Raw genomic sequence first — 18,271 nt, forward strand, 5'->3', positions numbered from 1 at the left:
GGTTGTGTCTATGTGCTAGTCCAGACCATTCATTTAAATTGGACTCCTCTGCTTTTTGTGGTGCTTTCTGTCAGGCTTTGGAATCCACTTGCTTTGTTCTAGGTGCTGAGTACTGTATGCCTTTCCCACATACATCTTGGCAAAGTGGTGGGTTTGGATTCTGCCTCCAGAAAGATACCCATCCTCTAAGGCTGTGTAAAGCGTGCTTTTTTTATCTCTGAGATGGAAGAGCAGGGAGAAAAGGAGAATTTACAAGGCTGTCAGAGCGGGTAAAAACATAAATGGTGATGTTTGAAAGTGCACCTGGCTCTCTACCTGTGGGAGGACTGGGAGAGTGTGACCATGACTGAAAGCTTTCAAGGAGTTTCTTACTCGAGCATGCCGTTAAGACACTCTTTGCCTGTGTTAAAAAGCAGCCCCAGAGTCCACTGTGTTTCTCTTCAGTGGTATAGTTTGAAGTAATTAAAAAAAAGAAATAAATTAGATGTCTAATCTTCTATGCTAGGCCTTCACTCTACAGGACCTGTATCCATTGGCTGGTGTCTATAATTGTTTTGTTCAGAGGAAGGTAAAAATTGCATGTAGTGTCTGAGAGAAAATGTGGCAAGGGAATTCCGTCTGCGCTGCCACGGTTCATCTCTCTTTTTTGCTGCTTGGAAGCACATGGGTTGATTGTGAATGTCATCTGGATTTTTTTGGTTTGCAAAACAGTGGTCGTGTTTGAAGCCCTCTGTTTGACTCGGAAGCTAATGTATTTGGTATTTAAGAATCTGGCAAGAGAAAGCTCTATCCCCATGTGCACGCACAGAAATGAGATGGGGATGTAGGCATGCGTAACTGTTATTTTCCCCCGTCTGTCCTTATCCCTAGAAAGCCATATGCCACCCTTAGGCTAGCATAATGGGAAGCTGTATTAATGATTATGAGCTAGAAACAATCCAAGAAGAATTGAGTGGCCTTTGATTCTAGCTTTATGAGAAAATACCTCAGTGACTCAGCAGGGTCTGAAATATGTTCTGGGATAGAAAGTTGTAATTAATTGAGAATTTCTTGATGCTCTCTCCGGAGATGTTTATTTTGATTTTGGCTAAACTGGTCAGGGACTTGGAGGTTCTTAGGTCTAACAGTCAGAATATGAATTTCATCAAGGAGGGAAAAACTTAGAGGGAGTTGTTGACTCACCTGCTATCAGATATCAGCATCTTCAGCACACATCTCTAGAGAGCCTACGCTCTGTAAGATTTCTATGGACGTTGGATGCTTTGCCTGTTGGCAGCCTACAAAATGAGGACTGTATGTATGTATGCATGCATAGAAGTGGTGATGGGAAAAGAAGAGTGTGGAAATGGGCTAAAGTATTAAAGCAAGCAATGAGAGCAGATGGTTTACTTTGTATTTTATGAAATAGGTTCCTCTTTATTTTGTTTTAAATGAAAACTATCAACTGTCAGCATTGCAAACCTATTTGCAGCAGTGCTACAAGTATTAGGAGTGCAGTTGGCCCTGAATCGTAAAAGGGCAGAGGGTTTTTCTGCTGCTTCTCTTCTTCATGTTTATAGAATCGTGTATGCTCTGTATACATTAGTTGAGCAGTTTCATCACAGCCTTTCCTCAAAATTGATTGCTGTTCAGTGTCTTTTCTTGCTGCTTCTCCCATGTCAGTTGGTTACATCTCTGACTCGTTACATTTAATATTGACACTGCTTCAATTTTCTGCTAAACTAGAAGCATTTAAGGGTCTGGAGTGGATAGTCAGTTCTTTTAAATGCTTTAATTTCTGTCATTGTGGAAAAGTTTAGAGCTGGATTATCACCTTAAGAAGAAATGACTCTTTGCTCATTCAGTGATGAAGTCTGGTCATCAAGATGTTAGAATATGTGTTGCAGAGCTCTTCAGATACTGACACGAGCGCAAAAGTTGTTGCCAGCAGCTGTCTTGGGTTTTGGACACCTGCTGCCTCTCATTTCTCGCATCTCCCACTCTATCTTCCAATCCTAAAGTTGGCAGTGTCCCTAAAAATACTCTGTTTTGAGTTCTTAAGTAGGAGATCTCTACCAAGCTGGTAGTCTGGATTCCTGGAGTCACTGGTCACGCCGTAGTGAAATTAGTTGTGTGACAGAGATATTCACTGTGGCAAGGTAATGGATGTCTAGGGTGAAACTGTAAGGTTGCAAAGGCTCTGCCCTTCCTAAGACTGCTATTTTATCATGCTGATCTCTTCCCTCACTGTCAGATGCAGAGCTACATTTTGATGGCTCAGTGCCATTTTTACATTTGCCCAGACCGTGACAGACATGAGAGGTGTGCCCATTCTGGCAGTCATGTATGGGTGATGCAGTGTGTGGCTTCTGGAGAAGGTGCTGGCAATTGTCCCTAGCTGAGAAATGCTCACTTGGCACTGTTTTCTTGATTGCATTGGAAGTTGGGCTGTGATACATATGTGGGAAAGCATCCTCTGCCTGAATAATCAGTGCTCCCATGTGAAATATGTGGAAGCACAGGTGCATTGCATGCATGCTTTCCATATCCAAGCCAGAGACTTCTCTGAACAGACAGTGCCACCTCTTCTACCTGTCCTAAATACCTAGGAGAGAAGTTGCCAGTTTGACCTGAGGTCAGTTTCAATATTTTCTTTTTATCTCTGATTGTTGAGAGAAATACCTTGATTGGTGCTTAGGTCCATGGTACATTCATCTGCCTGTGCTGGCTGACCACTGGGTTACCTGGAAGAGAAATGAGCACTTGTTTTAGCAGAAAGGTTCAACCATACTGACTAAGGGTGCTAAAGGCTGGGACTATAAAACTTCAAAAGCTCCTAGGTGGGAGCTGGAAGTGAAGCTCACTCAGTCAGGAAGCCCAGAACCCAGATGTTCCTCATTTCTTAAACAGTATACTTAAGCTTTGAAAATACTGGTGGACTCACTGTCTTTTATTATTGGACAACGTTGGTAAGGGCAGATCTGCAAACAGAACTTGGCACAGGCTTACAAGGCAGCAAAACTTAAGCCAGTAGCCCTCCTGAGCTGTCATTTTTAATGTTATTTTATTTAGCCTGTGCTTCACTGCAAATGTAGTTATTTTTTTCCCCAGCACAGCAATATATTGTAGTGCATCTATACCTGTTTTAATTTTCCTGTTTCTGTTCAGTGGTCTCTCTGTCTATTCTTGGAGTAATAATTTTCCCCTCTCCTGAAAGGTGACAAAATTCAAGCCCTAGGCAATAACCATAGAAGAGATCACAGAATTACAGAACTTTAGAGGTTGGAAGGGACCTCCAGAAATCAAGTCCAACCTGCCTGCCAAGTCAGGATCCCCTAGGGTAGTTTGCGCAGAAGACAGCCAGATGGATTTTGAAAGTCTCTGGGGAAGGAGACTCCAGGATCAAACTGGGCAGCCTGTTCCAGGGCTCTGTCACCCTCACTGTAAAGAAATTTCTCCTCATGTTGAGATGAAACCTTCTGTGTTTCAGTTTGTATCCACTGCTCCTTGTCTTGCTGCTGCTGACTACCAAAAAGAGATTTGCCCCATCCACTTGACACCCCTCAGATATTTGTACACGTTAATCAGATCTCCTCTCGGTCTTCTCTTCTTCAGACTAAACAGCCCCAGGGCTTTTAGTCTGTCTTCGAATGGGAGATGCTCAAATCTCCCAGTCATCCTTGTGGCTCTTCACTGGACTCTTTCCAGCAGGTCCCTGTCTCTCTTGAACTGGGGAGCCAATGACTGGACACAGTATTCCAGGTGTGGTCTCACTAGGGCAGAGTAGAGGGGGAGAAGAACCTCCCTAGAGCTGCTGACCACACTTTTCCTGATGCAGCCCAGGATGCCATTGGTGCTCTTGGCCACAAGGGCACGTTGCTGGCCCATGCAGTACTTGTCCACCAGGACTCCAAGGTCTTTCTCCATGGAGCTGCTTTCTAGCAGGGCAGCTCTCAGCCTGTGCTAGTGCCTGTTGTTATTTCTCTTGGCAGTAGGGCTGGTTCCTCCTCCCTTTCTTCTCAGCAATTGTCCAGTGTTACTACCTCATGTTCCTTTTGTCCTGCAAGTGTTTGTCCACCAGTGACAGTTAATGTCTTAGGCACTCTAAGCATGACAGATGTATAACCAGTAAAGAGCTACTGGTGTGTGTGCATGACCTACCTGCTGAAATAATAACATGCACCATAAAGAGCCCCGTGCTCCTCCCATCCATCTGCTGAGGACGGAAAGCCTTGCAATTGCTAAAATGTGAAAACAAACCTAAGCACATCTGTCCTGACTGTAAAAATCAACAGGAAGAAAAATGTTATTCAAATCAGGCTTTTGTCAAGACTGGTCAGTGATTACTGGTGAACACCTGCTGTGGATTGGTTTGTTTGGCTAAGGACTTGCTGCTGCTGTATCAAACCCGTCTGCAGAGAAGGGAAAATTGACTTCCCTTGGTTCAGCTGTAGATTTCAGTTCCAGCCCTCTCAGCTGTTGCAAAGGATGAGGATGGCTGACACACACAGCTGATGATACATCATCTCTCAGTTACCTGAAGAAGTCACTCTGCCATTAAAATGATGGCAGATCCCGTAAACATATGGCACTCTAGTCTCTGCTCCCTCTGGCACCGAACTATGACCAAGAGGAAGGTTCCTCCTGCCCTGTCAACTCTCCTCAAACAAATAATCATAATAAGAAAGGCCAGCCTTTCTGGAGTTCTTGCTGCACAAATGTGCAGCTGATTGCATGTAGCACTGAGAGGCTGGGAAGCCTTGCAGCGCTTGACAGCAAATGAGAGCTGTGCCTGCCACATAAGTGCCTTGGCTCCCAGAAAGAAATAGTTCTGGGCATCAAATGTTTAGCATCTTGTAGTTGCTCTGGTGCTGCAGGGTTACTGTATAAGTAAAAAGTAGGAATAAGTAAATAAGAGTTCGTGCTGCAGTCTGTTACATCTGCATCTCTTCATACTGAAATAGGCTTGTCTGTGAAAGAAGGAGCAGGTGAAGGCAGATTTGATTTGGCAGAAGTTTGGACTGTGCACTACAGATGTGTCCAGTTGCCTTTGAAGGGGAATCTGGTTGGACATCTGATCAATCAACTGGCTTTTTCTTAGAGTGCACTCATGGAAGCTGTACAGTAAAGAAGATGACTTGCTATGTAGGTCAGCTTGTGCATTCAAAAGTGCCCTTGCTGAAGGTTGTTTGTCCTCTGCAGGTCATTTGGAAGCTGCGGTTGTTGGCCACCTCCCCTTGAGTGTGCCTGGCATCGCCACGTTCACTGCTGTGCGTTGTGGATGTCAGCATCGCTGATACTGTGCAGCACCACGTTTGACTCCCTGAAACTGGCTGCTTCACAGCTCTCTTCCCTTTTCTTCCACCCTGCAGGGCAATCCTGCAGCAGCCTTTGGGGGCTTTGCTTTGTTTTCCTATATGGCGGTGCCTGTGCTTTGGTTTTGCGGTACTAGCACGAGTTCCCAGCAGGGGCTGGCACTGCGCTGCTTAAGGTGCTTGTCATTTTAAATCAACTTTTCTAAACTTGCCATCCTAAAACCACATTGTGCAGCAGCAGGCAGTCTCCATAAATCACTGATTTCTCTTTTCTCTTCCTTTCTCTCTCCTGCTCTCTGTATTCCAAGCCTGCGGATTTGGACGCCTGGGTAAGCACTCTTTTTTTTCCCCCTCTCTCTGTCTGGATCTTGCTTATTCCAAGTGTCATGTTGTTACTGCTCGCGTACAGATTGTTATTGCTGAGCACAGATGCAGGATTTTATTTTCTGTCATTACATTTTAAAAGGTGTTCAGCTAGAAAATTGCATATTATTTCCTCCATAAAGATTTTCACTGGTTCCTTTTGTGTAGCTTACAGCTGCTGAAACCGAACTTGATCTGGTGATGTGTGTTGTTGGCTTAGGGAGTAGCAGAAGCAGGAGGAAATGAAGGTTGCACCACTGCTGCTTTTCAAGGCCATGAGTCTACATCTGGGTTCTAAAAAAAACACACCTAAACAAAACCCAAACAACACAAACAAAAAGAACTCTATCACCTGCCCTCAACAGAATGAGAGAGAGGACAAAAAGCAAGTGATTTTGTAGGCCTCATGTGTCTGGAATAGTGGCTGCTGGTGGCTTCACACCAGTGATGGTATTTCTGCTGATGCAAGTGAAGGTTGAGTCAAGACTCCCCTGTGGCTGCTTGTCCAGTACAGGCCTCCCTGTAAAGTTCTGCTGTTCAGTTTCAGGCACGATGTGTGCAAGCTGCCTCTTGTTGTTTCAGTGTTGCCCTTTCAGCTCTGCCATGCCTTTTTGGCTTGGTGAGGACCGTGCCCGCTAGCTAATTCTGGAGCTAGTTCTGTTTTGCAGTGTTTTGTTGTCAGTTTCTCCTTCTAGTCTTGGAGCCTTCAATAGCAGTTATTTTTCTCCCCTGCTACCTGGACTGCCACCAGAACTAGGAGAGACATGGGAAAGCACGAGGTATAGGAATTTGCAGTTGTGAAGTGTGGCAAGCTGAGCTACTCAGCCAAAACATCCCTGCTGTGCTGCTGGGAGATGTTACTGGATACCTTTGGGGGAAGCTGATAACTCCTCTCAGCACAGAGAAGATGATGTTGAAACAAGTCATTTGATAGAGACTTAAGGACCTTTCCTTTATCCTTCCCTGGACTGCTTCCAACTGATTCTCCAGGCATCATCTTGCTAGTTCTTCTGTGACTGGTGAGTGTGTTTTGCCAAGAAGATAAATATTTTTTCACAGTAGTGTTGCCAAATGTTGTGACTTCCTTTTGAGGAAGTTCTTTTAATAGATTGAGGTATGGACCTTTCTTTTTAGCTTGTCTTGCCCTTTGCAGACAGGAGTGTGTTTGTGGTGGTGTGTTCTTTACCTTCCAGTATCTTCTCCATGCCCTCTCCCCATATCCCAGAATCCCAACAGTATTGCAGGAAGAGACAGCCTGATGCTAGCTGTCAGATGTGGCTTGTGTAATTGCTGCACTTTATTCCTAGGTGCCACATTCCCTACTGTAATACGACCCTGCCAAGAAGCTTTTTTCTTTCCAAGCAGATTTCCTTCCCGCTTTTCATATTTAACAAGGTGATGAGAAGGGACTGTGATTAAAAATAGTACAGATCTTAAAAATAGTACAGATCTGGTGATATTTTGGGAAGGGAGAGGAAAGCCAAAGCTAATCTGTGCATGAATGTAGCTAGACCACAGCCCAGCTCCTAGAAAATCAGTTGCATGGTCTGATGTGCTGCATGATGATGTCAGTTCAGGACGAGGCTAAGAGTGTCTGGCTTTGTTCATAGAGCATGGACCAATAATATTTCATTACCTCAATTAAGAGGCTTGTAAAATATTTCTTTTGGCCTGCCTGTCAGTTAGCAGGCCAGTACTTGCATTCTTCAGTTGAGCCAGTATGTAATGCATAGCTTTAGAAATGTGCTTTCACAGTTGCTTTCTAAACGGGTTGGTTGATAAAGTGAGAGCACGTGTCTCTGCTCTAGATCTTTGGCATGGTTCAGAGCAGTGCTGAAATAACCTGGAAAAACTTTGGCTTGTGGGAAAAAAAGGTTAAAGTTTAATGCTAGTAGTTTACTTTCACTGTTCTTCTGTAAGAAAGCAATGGTTGTAACTTCTGATATGTCACAGGGAGTTCTTGAGTGTTTCCTGAGTGTACCTCATACCTGTGTTTTATACAGAGGGCAGCTGCCTATTGTGTGCATCCTCTTTCACAAGTATGTGGTGTCACACACTACTTTTCTAAGTTTTGGATGCATCTGTGTGTTCTACAACCAACTCTACTCTTTCTCCTCTCCCTCTGTTTTCTTTCTGTCTTTGTATTTCTTCGACATCACACTCTCTTGTGTTTCAAACTACACTTTCTTAGACCTGTTCTCTGGGCTTTGGTCATCTCTTGCATGATAAGTCCAAGCTCAGCTGTAGATTCTGCAGCGTGGATGTGAAATGTGACTTTATGATGTATAAGTTTCAAACCAGTGTGTTATCATGCATGTCTTCTCTTTGCCTTCCTTCTTTAGTTCTAAAGGCCTTTATGTGAAAAGCATATCTGCTTTGTTTGGCACCTGCAGTGTCAATCCCCTGTGAAATGTAATCATTTCCATAGCAGCCAGTTCTGTCTGGGGCATCACAAGCTTCTGACTTCAGGTAGGGAATAAGCAGCAGGACTAGAGGAACTCTTAATAAATATCCTGTGTTCATACAAAATGTCCCTTGTTGCCTAACCCAGTTTTGGAACAGTGAATATTTCAAGTGACACATGCTCTGACTGTACCATTCATACCTCAAATATCATCACAAAGCATACTAAAGTTTCTAGTAATAACAGCTGGGGATAGAGGGAAACGGCGACTTTCAAGCAGATCAGTCACTAATAGAATGTTTCTCAGTGTACTTTAGTGCACTGAAGCATCAGCAGCTCTTAAAAACAAACAAAGCACAGGAAGTGTTTGAGTTGTAAGTAGAAACTTTTTGTGCAGCCTTTGGTTCACCACCCTAACTTATGGCAGTAAGTGGAAGAATAAAGGCAGGTAGAACAGCAGAAATTTCTTGGAGGGACAAATGGCATGTGTGTGTATGCAACTGGCAAATCTAGTCCTGATTCTTTGACATCAGCCTTGCAAGCTCTTTCCAGAAGTCACTGATGGAATGTCTGCCTGCTGCAGGGCGCATTGTTGTGGAGGTGTTACTCACTGTGGGCCCCCCAGCTCCATCAGGCCTGCTTGTGGGTCCATGGGTTGCCACTGTGTAGATCAGCACACCTCTTGTGTCTCCATCTCAGCACCCCACTTCAAAGGTCAGGTATTCAGCTTGTGTTCCCTTCCAGACATTTCATATCTGTGTCTTGCCAGAAGCAATAAAGCCTGTTGCCACTGTTAAAAGTGTTGGGTTTGTGCTCCCAGAGCAGTGTACTACCCCAGGAGAGCAGCACTGACACACAATTGATTGATTTAGATTAAGCAGAAACTTTCTTGCATTTTTAAAGAGTTATTTTTTTTTCTGTCTTGAAATACACTTCACATTACATCTGAACTGTGCTGAGGGGTCAGTACTATGCATTCTTTCTTTTTCTTTATTTTCCCATTAAGGAAATACAAATCACTTGTTTAGTAATCTAATTTTGTGAGTGTTATGCAGAAAATCAACAGGAGAATTGGATTCCTTTGGTCATTCACCAGACCACCCTGCCTGCTACGTCTGTTTCACCTCATCTGAAGTTGGATATTCCTTTTCTGTACAGAAGGTGGATATTGGTTCAGAAGGATAGCTTTGGTTCTCTTATCACAGAAATGGTAATAATTTTGACACTTACAAAGTGCCCATCACTGCCCCTATTGTTCCTCTGGTATCTCTTCGGTCATGCTTCATGTCTGCGGCAGCTGATTCTCACCCTCCTTCCCATCCTGTTTCAGATGGTCTGTGAGCTGCAGGATACAGACCTGGTTAAACCTAAGCCAAAGATTTTGCCTTTAATCAGATGGTTTTTGAGAGCAAATGGATTTAGATGTGAGTCTGTAGTGCTTGTGCCTTCCTTTGGCCCTGTTGGCTGGGTGACAAATGTGAAAACCAGTATAGTCCTTTTTCCTTTAAAAACAGACACCACCACAGCCCTGAAAACCCATTATTTCATGTACTTCTCTTCTTGCTTATCAACCTGCCTAGCTTAAAGTCTCTTCTAAGCCCTATTATACCACTGTATTTCTATCAGCAGGGGAGTAGAAAGAAGGAAATGCACAGCAACTGACTCTCAGTTATAGTTTTTCTCATTAACAGTGGCTGCTGGCCATAAAAGGGCAGATCTGAGCCCGTGAGGATGTTTCTGTCCCAGCTGCTTAGTCATATTGGACCAGCATTTTCTGTGATTGTACCATCATCACTTAAGTTAAGAGCAATGCTGCCGAGATGATGTAGAGAAGCAGGGTTTGTGCTCATGTTAAACAGAGTAATAATTCTAGTTTGAAAGGTCTTCTGGCTTGGTAATAATTTATGTGAGCCCAGAGATTTGGGGGTGGGATGGAGGAAGGAAAACACCTTCTTACTGTTGTTGCTTCTTATTTTTAAGCTTAAAAAGTTTGGTTTGGGTCCATCAATGCCATATTTTCTTAGTGCTAGTTCAATTTAGGGATGGGAATGCTATAAAGAATTGATGGTTGCTAAGAGCTGAAAGGTAAAAGCTGTTGCTGTAACTGCACAATTGATCATCATTTAGTTGATGGCCAAGCTATGCTAGAGCAAGTGCTTGTATACCAGGTTTGCTGTTCTGGAGGTGTCACACTTAACACTTTGGAAGATGGGAAAGGAAGACTATATAGACACCAATATCCCCTCCAAATCTGCAGCACCCAGCTGAAGGAGCCCTGGGGATGCTGGTGAGGCATGCCCAGAGAGAGTGTGGAGAGTGCATGTAATTATCAGGATACTCTCTAGGTATGTGTGTAAAAGCAAGTCCACATTCAGTGACGTGTGTTGCTATATAAATGTTGCAGCTTGGACTTGTGTTTCAGCTCTTTTTCATGATTGCAGGCATCTGTTAAATCTGTAGAAGTTTTCTGACACTGAGGGACAAGTGTTTGTAAAGTGGAGGGTTTGAAGATTATTTTTAAGGTGAGGTGAAGAACAGTGGAGTAGTAAACATCATGATTCTTGAAGAGTAAGGCCTTGGGTAAGGTGGAGTTTTGAAAAAGGCAGTAGGAAGGTGTCAACTTTTGTGGTTGTAGGGTTCATTTAATAGGGAAAAATGAAATCAAGTTGATGAGTTTGGTACTCATAAGAGCATTTAAAACTTGTGGAGATAATCCAAAACGAATTGCAATACTGAAAGCTTGCAGTTCCACCAAGAGTGAGCTCATACAGCTGTCCTGAGCAGTGATTTTTGAATTTTCTTGTCTTTAGTTCCTTCCAGCCTGCATCCCACGTTCTTTTCTTGCACTCACAATTTTGAGTTTTGATTTCTTCTTCTACTGATGCTCTTTTGTTCTTCTTCCTAGGCTGCAGAGCTGCAAGGCAGGGAGGCAGAGCTGAAGCAGCGAGAGGCCTTCTACAAAGAGCAGTTGGCTCGCATTGAGAGGAAGGTAAGGCTAAGTTGTCTTTGGTTTGTGGCCTCTGAATACTGATGGGATTGGATGCAGGTCTGTGTGGATCCTCAGTGCAGAGAAACAAGCAGCGTTGTGCTGAAACCCAGAGCTGTCAGCACCCAACATCTGTCTGTTGCTCAGCCCTTACACGTGGAGGTGATGAAAAAGCTGTACAAACCAAGTCTTTTGAACAACTCTCATTTGAAAGATGAGAGGCTTTTAACTGGCTGAATGAGAGGCTTTTAACTGGTCTGAAATAAAAGGAGTCAATCTTTATTTTCTTTTTTCAGCGTGGGGTTTAGGTGAAAGCTAAGTTGAAAAAACAAGTGTCCTTTTGTAAGATTTCTTTTGTTTCAGGTTCTTTCCTAAACTAAACCCCCAAACAACTACAAATCTTGCTATAAATATGAATTAAAGTTGTATAATTGATTTTTCTCTGGGGAGCCCAGTGGTTCAAGGGGTGGTGCTGCAGTGCACCGCCTGCTTCTTGCTGGATAAGGCTGTGAAATGAGCATGATTTAAAGAGACACTGTCAAGCATCTTTTAATCCTGAAATGACCTTTGAAAAATCCATTTAGGGATTTGAATCTCTTCCCTAAACATAGGATTTGCTTCACTGTTTAATTGTTTACCATGATGAGTTTTTAAAAATTGATGCCATGAAAACAGGAGCAGCCATGCTGCTCCTTATGAACTAATGTGTTTTTCACTTCCTGGCAAAATGAAATAATGTTATAAGCAGTCTTTATTTTTTAATAAATGTGGAGAATAATATTCTACAATTTGAAGCAATTAAACCACCTGACAGAGAGTCGCATGTGTGTGACTTTGCAGTTGTGAAGTATAGGAGGAAATACAAGCATTGAGGAAGGTAGGCTGTAGAGAGACAGAAATCAATCAGCTCTACTACCAACGTGGACAGCAGCCAGGTGGAGAGGGATGTGGGGGTACTGGTTGACAGCTGACTGAATGTGAGCCAGCAGTGTGCACAAGCGGCCGAGAAAGCTAATGGCATCCTGGCCTGCATCAGGAACAGTGTGGCCAGAAGGACCAGGGAAGTCCCTCTGTCCCTGTACTCATCACTGGTTAGGCCACACCTTGAGTACTGTGTCCAGTTCTGGGCACTTCAACTTGAGAAAGATATTGAGGTACTGTAACATCTCCAGAGAAGGGCACCAAGGCTGGTGAGGGGTCTGGAGCACAGCCTTAAGAGGAGCAGCTGAGGGTTGTTCAGCCTGGAGAAGAGGACGCTCAGGGCAGACCTTACTGCTGTCTACAACTACCTGAAGGGAGGCTGTAGCTAGGCAGGGGTTGGTCTCTTCTCCCAGGCAACCAGGGACAGAACAAGAGGACACAGCTGCAAGCTGTGCCAGGGTAGGTTTAGGCTGGGCGTTAGGAAGAAGTTCTTCACAGAAAGAGTGATTGGCATTGGAATGGGCTGCCTGGGGAGGTGGTGGAGTCACCATCCCTGGAGATGTTTAAAGGGAGTCTGGATGTGGCACTTAGTGCCATGGTTTAGTTAATTAGAAGGTGTTGGGTGATAGGCTGGACTCGATCTTGAAGGTCTTTTCCAACCTGGTTAATTCTGTGATTCTATGTAGCATGATGGTGAGTATGAAACTTGGGAAACCTGCAGGTTACAGAAATGGCATAAAAATATTGGCACATCCACTCCCCTTCTCATCCCTGCTCCTGCATGATTGTCCATACAGCTTTTTTTTCCTTTAAGCCATTGGTGGTAAAATGTGCCCAGGAGCAGTTTCACATAATACAATTCTGTAACACTTTAATCCATACAGTTCATTAAAAAATAAACTATTAAAACTACCACTCAGTGTTGCATTCAGATTTTTAAATTCTATTTCTAGATAATGGGGATTGTTGAGTGAAATTGCAAACAATCTAGCAGCTATCGTTCTAATTATCACAGTTGTCCATATGTTCATAGGCAAAGGGAATTTCTGCAATTTCTTGGTCTCATGCTGTGTGCTTCTATTATGTTCCCTTCTCTGGATCTGGTTTCATGGAGCGGAAACCGCAGGGAAAATTTGTGTATGTGTCTGTCCTTTATGGACAGTGGAGTGGGGAGAAGTTTGTGTCCAGGCTGCATTGCCTTCTTTTTGAAGTCTTTTGTTTGGTGTTTCCCTTTTCAGATCCCTTGCTGCAAGGTAGGGTTTATTTTAAGCAAGGTGATGGCTGTTTTAGTACAGGACCTTCTCAGGGCAGTGAGATGTCTTGCCCATAGTCCTACTCAACTGCAGAGCTACATAGAAGCTTTTGCACACGAGAACAAGTAGAGTAGAAGGACAGATTTTCTTTTCTCTAAGCACTAGATAGTTTCTGACCCTTACACACTAGCATTTTGCTGGTAATAAAATAGAAGAATGCCTCCAACTGTTAATCTGGATTGGAGTGGGAAGTGGTGGGGGTTAGAAGGGAGAGGAGAGAAATGTACTTGAAACAGTGTAATAAAGCTTAATTGTATTAGGTTTGAAAAAGGTTTTTCGATCTTCTCTGTGGATAATTTTATTCCTATAATGGTTGGAAAGATGGAAAACATAGTACAGAACAATCTTTTTTTATTAGCTGTTGCTTTTCTGTAATTCTGCTTTTATTTGTTGAATAAGTGCAGACCTTGACATTTTATTTATTTACTTTCCACTGTGCTAAAATGTTCCAACTCAGGCTTAGATATGTTTTTATACATCTATGTCTACCTATCTTGCTGTGTGTCTACATAAGGAAGGAGAAACAACACGTTGATAAGGGGATGAGGTGGAAGGGATCTCTGAAATAGCAGTTTGCTTTCTGTGTTATTTTCAGAGGGGACGGTCAGTTAGGCTGTGGGCACTGGTGGTTGAGGTGTGTGTGAATGAATGTGGTGACTCAGGGTGGAGCTAGAAAACTGAAATTCTTCCTTCTAAGGATCAGGCTGTCTGGAATTCTCCCCTGTCCTCTTCTGCTGTGCCTGTCTAGAAACTCAGACTGCCTTTTGTCTCCACTGCAGCATGGTCACAGAAGGTAGTAGCAGGAGGCTTAGAGATTTGGTGTTGGAGGATGTGGATGTTTTGAACTTTTGAAGTTGAGAACTAAATACCTTCTTGGTAGAATGCTAAGAACAACTGTGTTATGTACTCCTTAGAATATAGTAGCTGCTGCACTGAATCCATCATGGAAACTGTCCTGTTTCTTCTGACAGTGGTCAGTTTTCAGATTTGGAAAGAAGGTGCAAAAAAAACTCATCAAAACAAAACAACTTTTGGAGGATAACTTTGAGAAGAGTCTTTCTAAGTGTTGTCAGTTGGAGGCTGCCACAAGCCCTGCTGCAGAAGATGTTTTTTTTATCATTCAGTATTTTTATTCACTGTAATGGAACTTGGCTTACTGCCATTGTTCTTCTACATGTCTCAGGCATTTTTCCTGAAGCCTTGTTTAGCTCTTTGCTTTCAATATCACATGGCTGTGTGTACCACAGATTAACTTCTATACTCTAAAAATTCTCTGTTACCAGCTTCAAAACCATTTTTCATTTAATATGCTTTATGTGAAAGAGATAAAGGGAATTCTCTTCATGATTTATTATCTGTAGACTTCTGTTCCCTCTTACCTTCTCATTAAGCTTGAGCAATCCTCACCTTTGCAGCCTCTGCTTGTGTGAATGACTTTTTCCTGGTTTCACATTCTGCGTGCTTGTGTTTGAGCCCTTTCCCCCTTGTGCCTCTGTCTTTGAGATGTATTGAACAGAACTGTACTCAGTAGTTCCCTTGAATGCAGCAGATTCTGTGAATACATTATCCTTTTATTTTGTAATCTCTGAAAGAGTTCTGTAATCTACTGGACAGAGCACAGAATTGGAATCAGAAAACTGTTCATTTTCTAATAGCTGTTTCTCTTTTGGGAGTTTGAAACAATTACTTAGTCCATCTATCTCAGTTATTCCATCTGTGTGATGGAATAGCTTATAATAGGAGGGCAAAGTGTTGTGAAACAGTAAAGCTATAAAAATGCTAAAAAGGCTTTGCCTTTAGTTTTGCATGAGATGAACTGTGAGTGTACCTCGTTTCAAACAGGTCTTGAGAAACACAGTTTCTCTAGACAGTCTTATTAAAATTTTCACAGGAAAGGGCATATATGGGAAAAAAAATAAATCAGTGTTTCAGCTTTTGCAGTTTTCCCTATGTCTTCTACTCAGGCATAGGAAAGAGCCAGGCAGTAAGTGCAGAAGTGCTGTGTCACTCTGAAGATCCATCTGGTTCAGTGTGCTGGTCCTGGCTGTGGCTGAAAGTGAATGTCTTGGGGTGAGTGCAAGACCAGGGTAGTGTGTGGGATACTTGCCCCAAATGTTATGACCAACTTTGAAACTTTTCTATATTTGCTTTAATCCTCTCTGAGAGATATGAAGCAGAACTGTGCACGCAGTGCTCAAGATGCAGGTGAACCATGAGTATGTTTGGTGGCTGAACTGGAAACACTATTTGCTTTGCTGAGTCACAGAATCACAGAAAACATCCAGTTGGAGGAGACCTCAATCATTCAGTCCAAGCTTCGACCCAGATAAGGGTCAATCCCAAATCATGTCCCTAAGCACCAGGTCTGCAGGCTGCTTAAGCACCTCCAGGGATGGTGACTCCACCACTGCCCTTGAGCAGACCATCCCAATGCTGGAGAACCTCTCTGTGAAAAAACATTTTCTAGTATCCAGTCTGAATCTCCCCTGGTGCATCTTGAAACCATTTCCTCTAGTCCTGTCGCTTGACACCAAGAAGAAGAGTAGTGCCTAATGATGAATTTACACTTCTGACTTGTGTTGAGCAAATGCCAGGTGCTGCTACTGCTAGTACAGTCTGCTGCTTGGAGTGCAGATTTGGATGCAGGAAGTAGCTGTAGTGGGATTAAACCAATGCTGTGATTTGTTGCTGGGAGGTGTTCTTCCCCCCCTACCCTCCACTGTGGATTTGTCAGGAGTTGTGTGTGTGAAAGCGTAGCGGGCTTTGTTCTGCCTGCCCTGTGGTGCATGCTTTTGAGACTTGATTTTAAACCAAACACCTTTCCTTGAACAAATTCCTTGCAGAAGATCTTGTGATGCCCTTTGTTTTCCTCACTCTGGTAGTTCACTGGTTGTGTTTCAGTCTCTTGGGTTGCTTGTATGTTTTTTGTTTTGGTGTGCCTCAAGTATTTGGTTAATAAGGGAAATTACAGGGAGCAGATCCTTTGAACTATTTCTTATGTAACTGTGTGTAATCACAGGATTTGGAAACTGGTGATGCAGCCATTCAATTCCACACTTGTTTCCAGTGTGACTGTCTAATCTCCAATAAGTAATCCAGTCATGAGAGCTGGGTAATTTGTTTTAAGTGGTTAAACTTCTAACTCTGACTTGTTATAGTAATTTTACGTCTCATCCATGTAATTTGGAATTGTTTCACCAAAAGTGGATCTTGTCTGAACTGTTTGAAGGAGGTTTTGTACTGGAGTGTTTCTCTGGGTAGAAAGAATGAGAGCTGGACTTAATAATCTGTAAGAAACCCCTTAGAAACATTCAATTTGAGAAGGTTAAACTGATGTTCTTTCATGCATTTCTGTGTTACTGAGAAGTGGGTAGAGAGGAAGGAGGGCGGTGGATGTAACTTGATATAACAGTTAACATAGAGATTGCTCAGAACTGGGGTTTTTATTAGGCATTCTGTGTGTGCATTGGCCTGCTTTCTCCAAATGCTGGAAGCACACTTCAAAAAGGGTAAGAAAGAAATGCAGTCTCTCGTGGAACTCTTCGGTTAGTTGTATACTTTCTCCCGAGTGAGTGTTTGTTTGACTTGCTTTGCCTTTTGGCCTCTTGCTGGGCTTCACTTGGCAAAGGTGAAGGGCAGTGCTACAGTGAAGCAAAACATGAGCAGCTCTTTGGAGCAGCGTGAAATGGTAGAAAAAGAGTGAAGGTAATCTTGGCAGATGAAGTGGAACTCCTTGCTATAGATGATGTGTCTACTTAGTCTGGATTTTCCTAAGCCCCAGCTCCCATGTTATCTCTTATTAGGTGGCTGTGGACTCCTGTGAGCAGTGGGTACATTAATATGCAGTGTTGTTCTGCTTGTAGTTTTACTGAACAGTAAGTGACACAAGAGATATTCATAAGCTATAGAGCATTTATGCCAGTGGGAAAGGGATGCATTAAAAAAAAAACCCTCTTTTAAAATGATTATTATTAATAAGGTAGACTGTAACCTTTTTTCTGCCAGCTTCACAAATCTTGCAATTTCTTGTGTGTCATTCATCTTGTTTGGTTTGTGTAAGTTAATCTCCTTTTGCCCTTGCACCTCCTATTTAATTCATGTTTGTAAAGCGTTTAGGATGTGTAAAGAACGGGAGGCAAACTTATTTTTGTTTGTTATTCTTATTGGTGTTGATCCTTCTTCTTGGAGCATCCTCCCATTTTTTGGCACATCAAGGTCACCCCTGCATGTTTCTGTGCTCTTTGACCAGGAGCTCATCTCAATAACAATCTCTGCTGAGAAAGTGATAGCAGCCTTCTGGAAGAATCTCTTCATACTGGGTCTTCATGATCAATTTAAAAGAGATTCTGTGGGGCTGAACAAACTAATGTCACCTGGCAGAGGTGGCAGGGGATTTCTGTTGAAGGGCATAAGGAATCCTGCAGTTGTGATCTGTCCTAGTTTTGAGCCAGAAGCTGCCCAGGGCAGAAAAGGTTTTAGCCCTTCCCAAAGCAGTGAAATAAGAATGCTCCTCACGGGACTGGAAGTTTAAATAGGAATACTATTTACAAACACACACAAAAGGTGTTCTGGTAAAAGGAATACACTGACAAATTAGGCCCAGTCCTCCACCTGGGCCTTAGAACCATAGAATCAGCCAGGTTGGAAGAGACTTCCAAGCTCATCCTGTCCAACCTAGCACCCAGCCCTTTCCAATCAACCAGACCATGGCACTAAGTGCCTCAGCCAGGCTTTGCTTGAACACCTCCAGGGACGGTGCCTTCACCACCTCCTTGGGCAGCCCATTCCAATGCCAATCGCTCTCTCTGCCAACAACTTCCTCCTAACATCCAGCCTAGACCTCCCCTGGCACAACTTGAGACTGTGTCCCCTTGTTCTGTTGCTGGATGCCTGGCAGAAGAGACCAACCCCCACCTGGCTACAGGTAGTTGTCAACAGCAGTGCGGTCCCCCCTGAACCTCCTCTTCTGCAGGCTGCACACCCCCAGCTC

At 43.3% G+C, this 18,271-nt stretch overlaps 1 protein-coding gene across 2 annotated transcripts in view; it reads left to right on the forward strand.

Moving 5' to 3' along the window:
* The window catches only part of CHCHD6 (coiled-coil-helix-coiled-coil-helix domain containing 6), a 125,924-nt gene that overhangs the window by 29,484 nt on the left and 78,169 nt on the right, over positions 1 to 18,271 (forward strand). Inside the window, exons 5-6 of one of the 2 annotated variants that reach the window (XM_064156821.1) lie at positions 5,603 to 5,623; positions 10,967 to 11,050. In XM_064156821.1, the coding sequence (XP_064012891.1) occupies positions 5,603 to 5,623; positions 10,967 to 11,050 (105 nt within the window). The remainder of the gene's footprint in view (positions 1 to 5,602; positions 5,624 to 10,966; positions 11,051 to 18,271) is intronic. The other variant, XM_064156822.1, reaches the window with a different exon arrangement.

Source organism: Pogoniulus pusillus, chromosome 16 (assembly GCF_015220805.1).
Source record: "Pogoniulus pusillus isolate bPogPus1 chromosome 16, bPogPus1.pri, whole genome shotgun sequence".
Classification (NCBI taxonomy): domain Eukaryota; kingdom Metazoa; phylum Chordata; class Aves; order Piciformes; family Lybiidae; genus Pogoniulus; species Pogoniulus pusillus.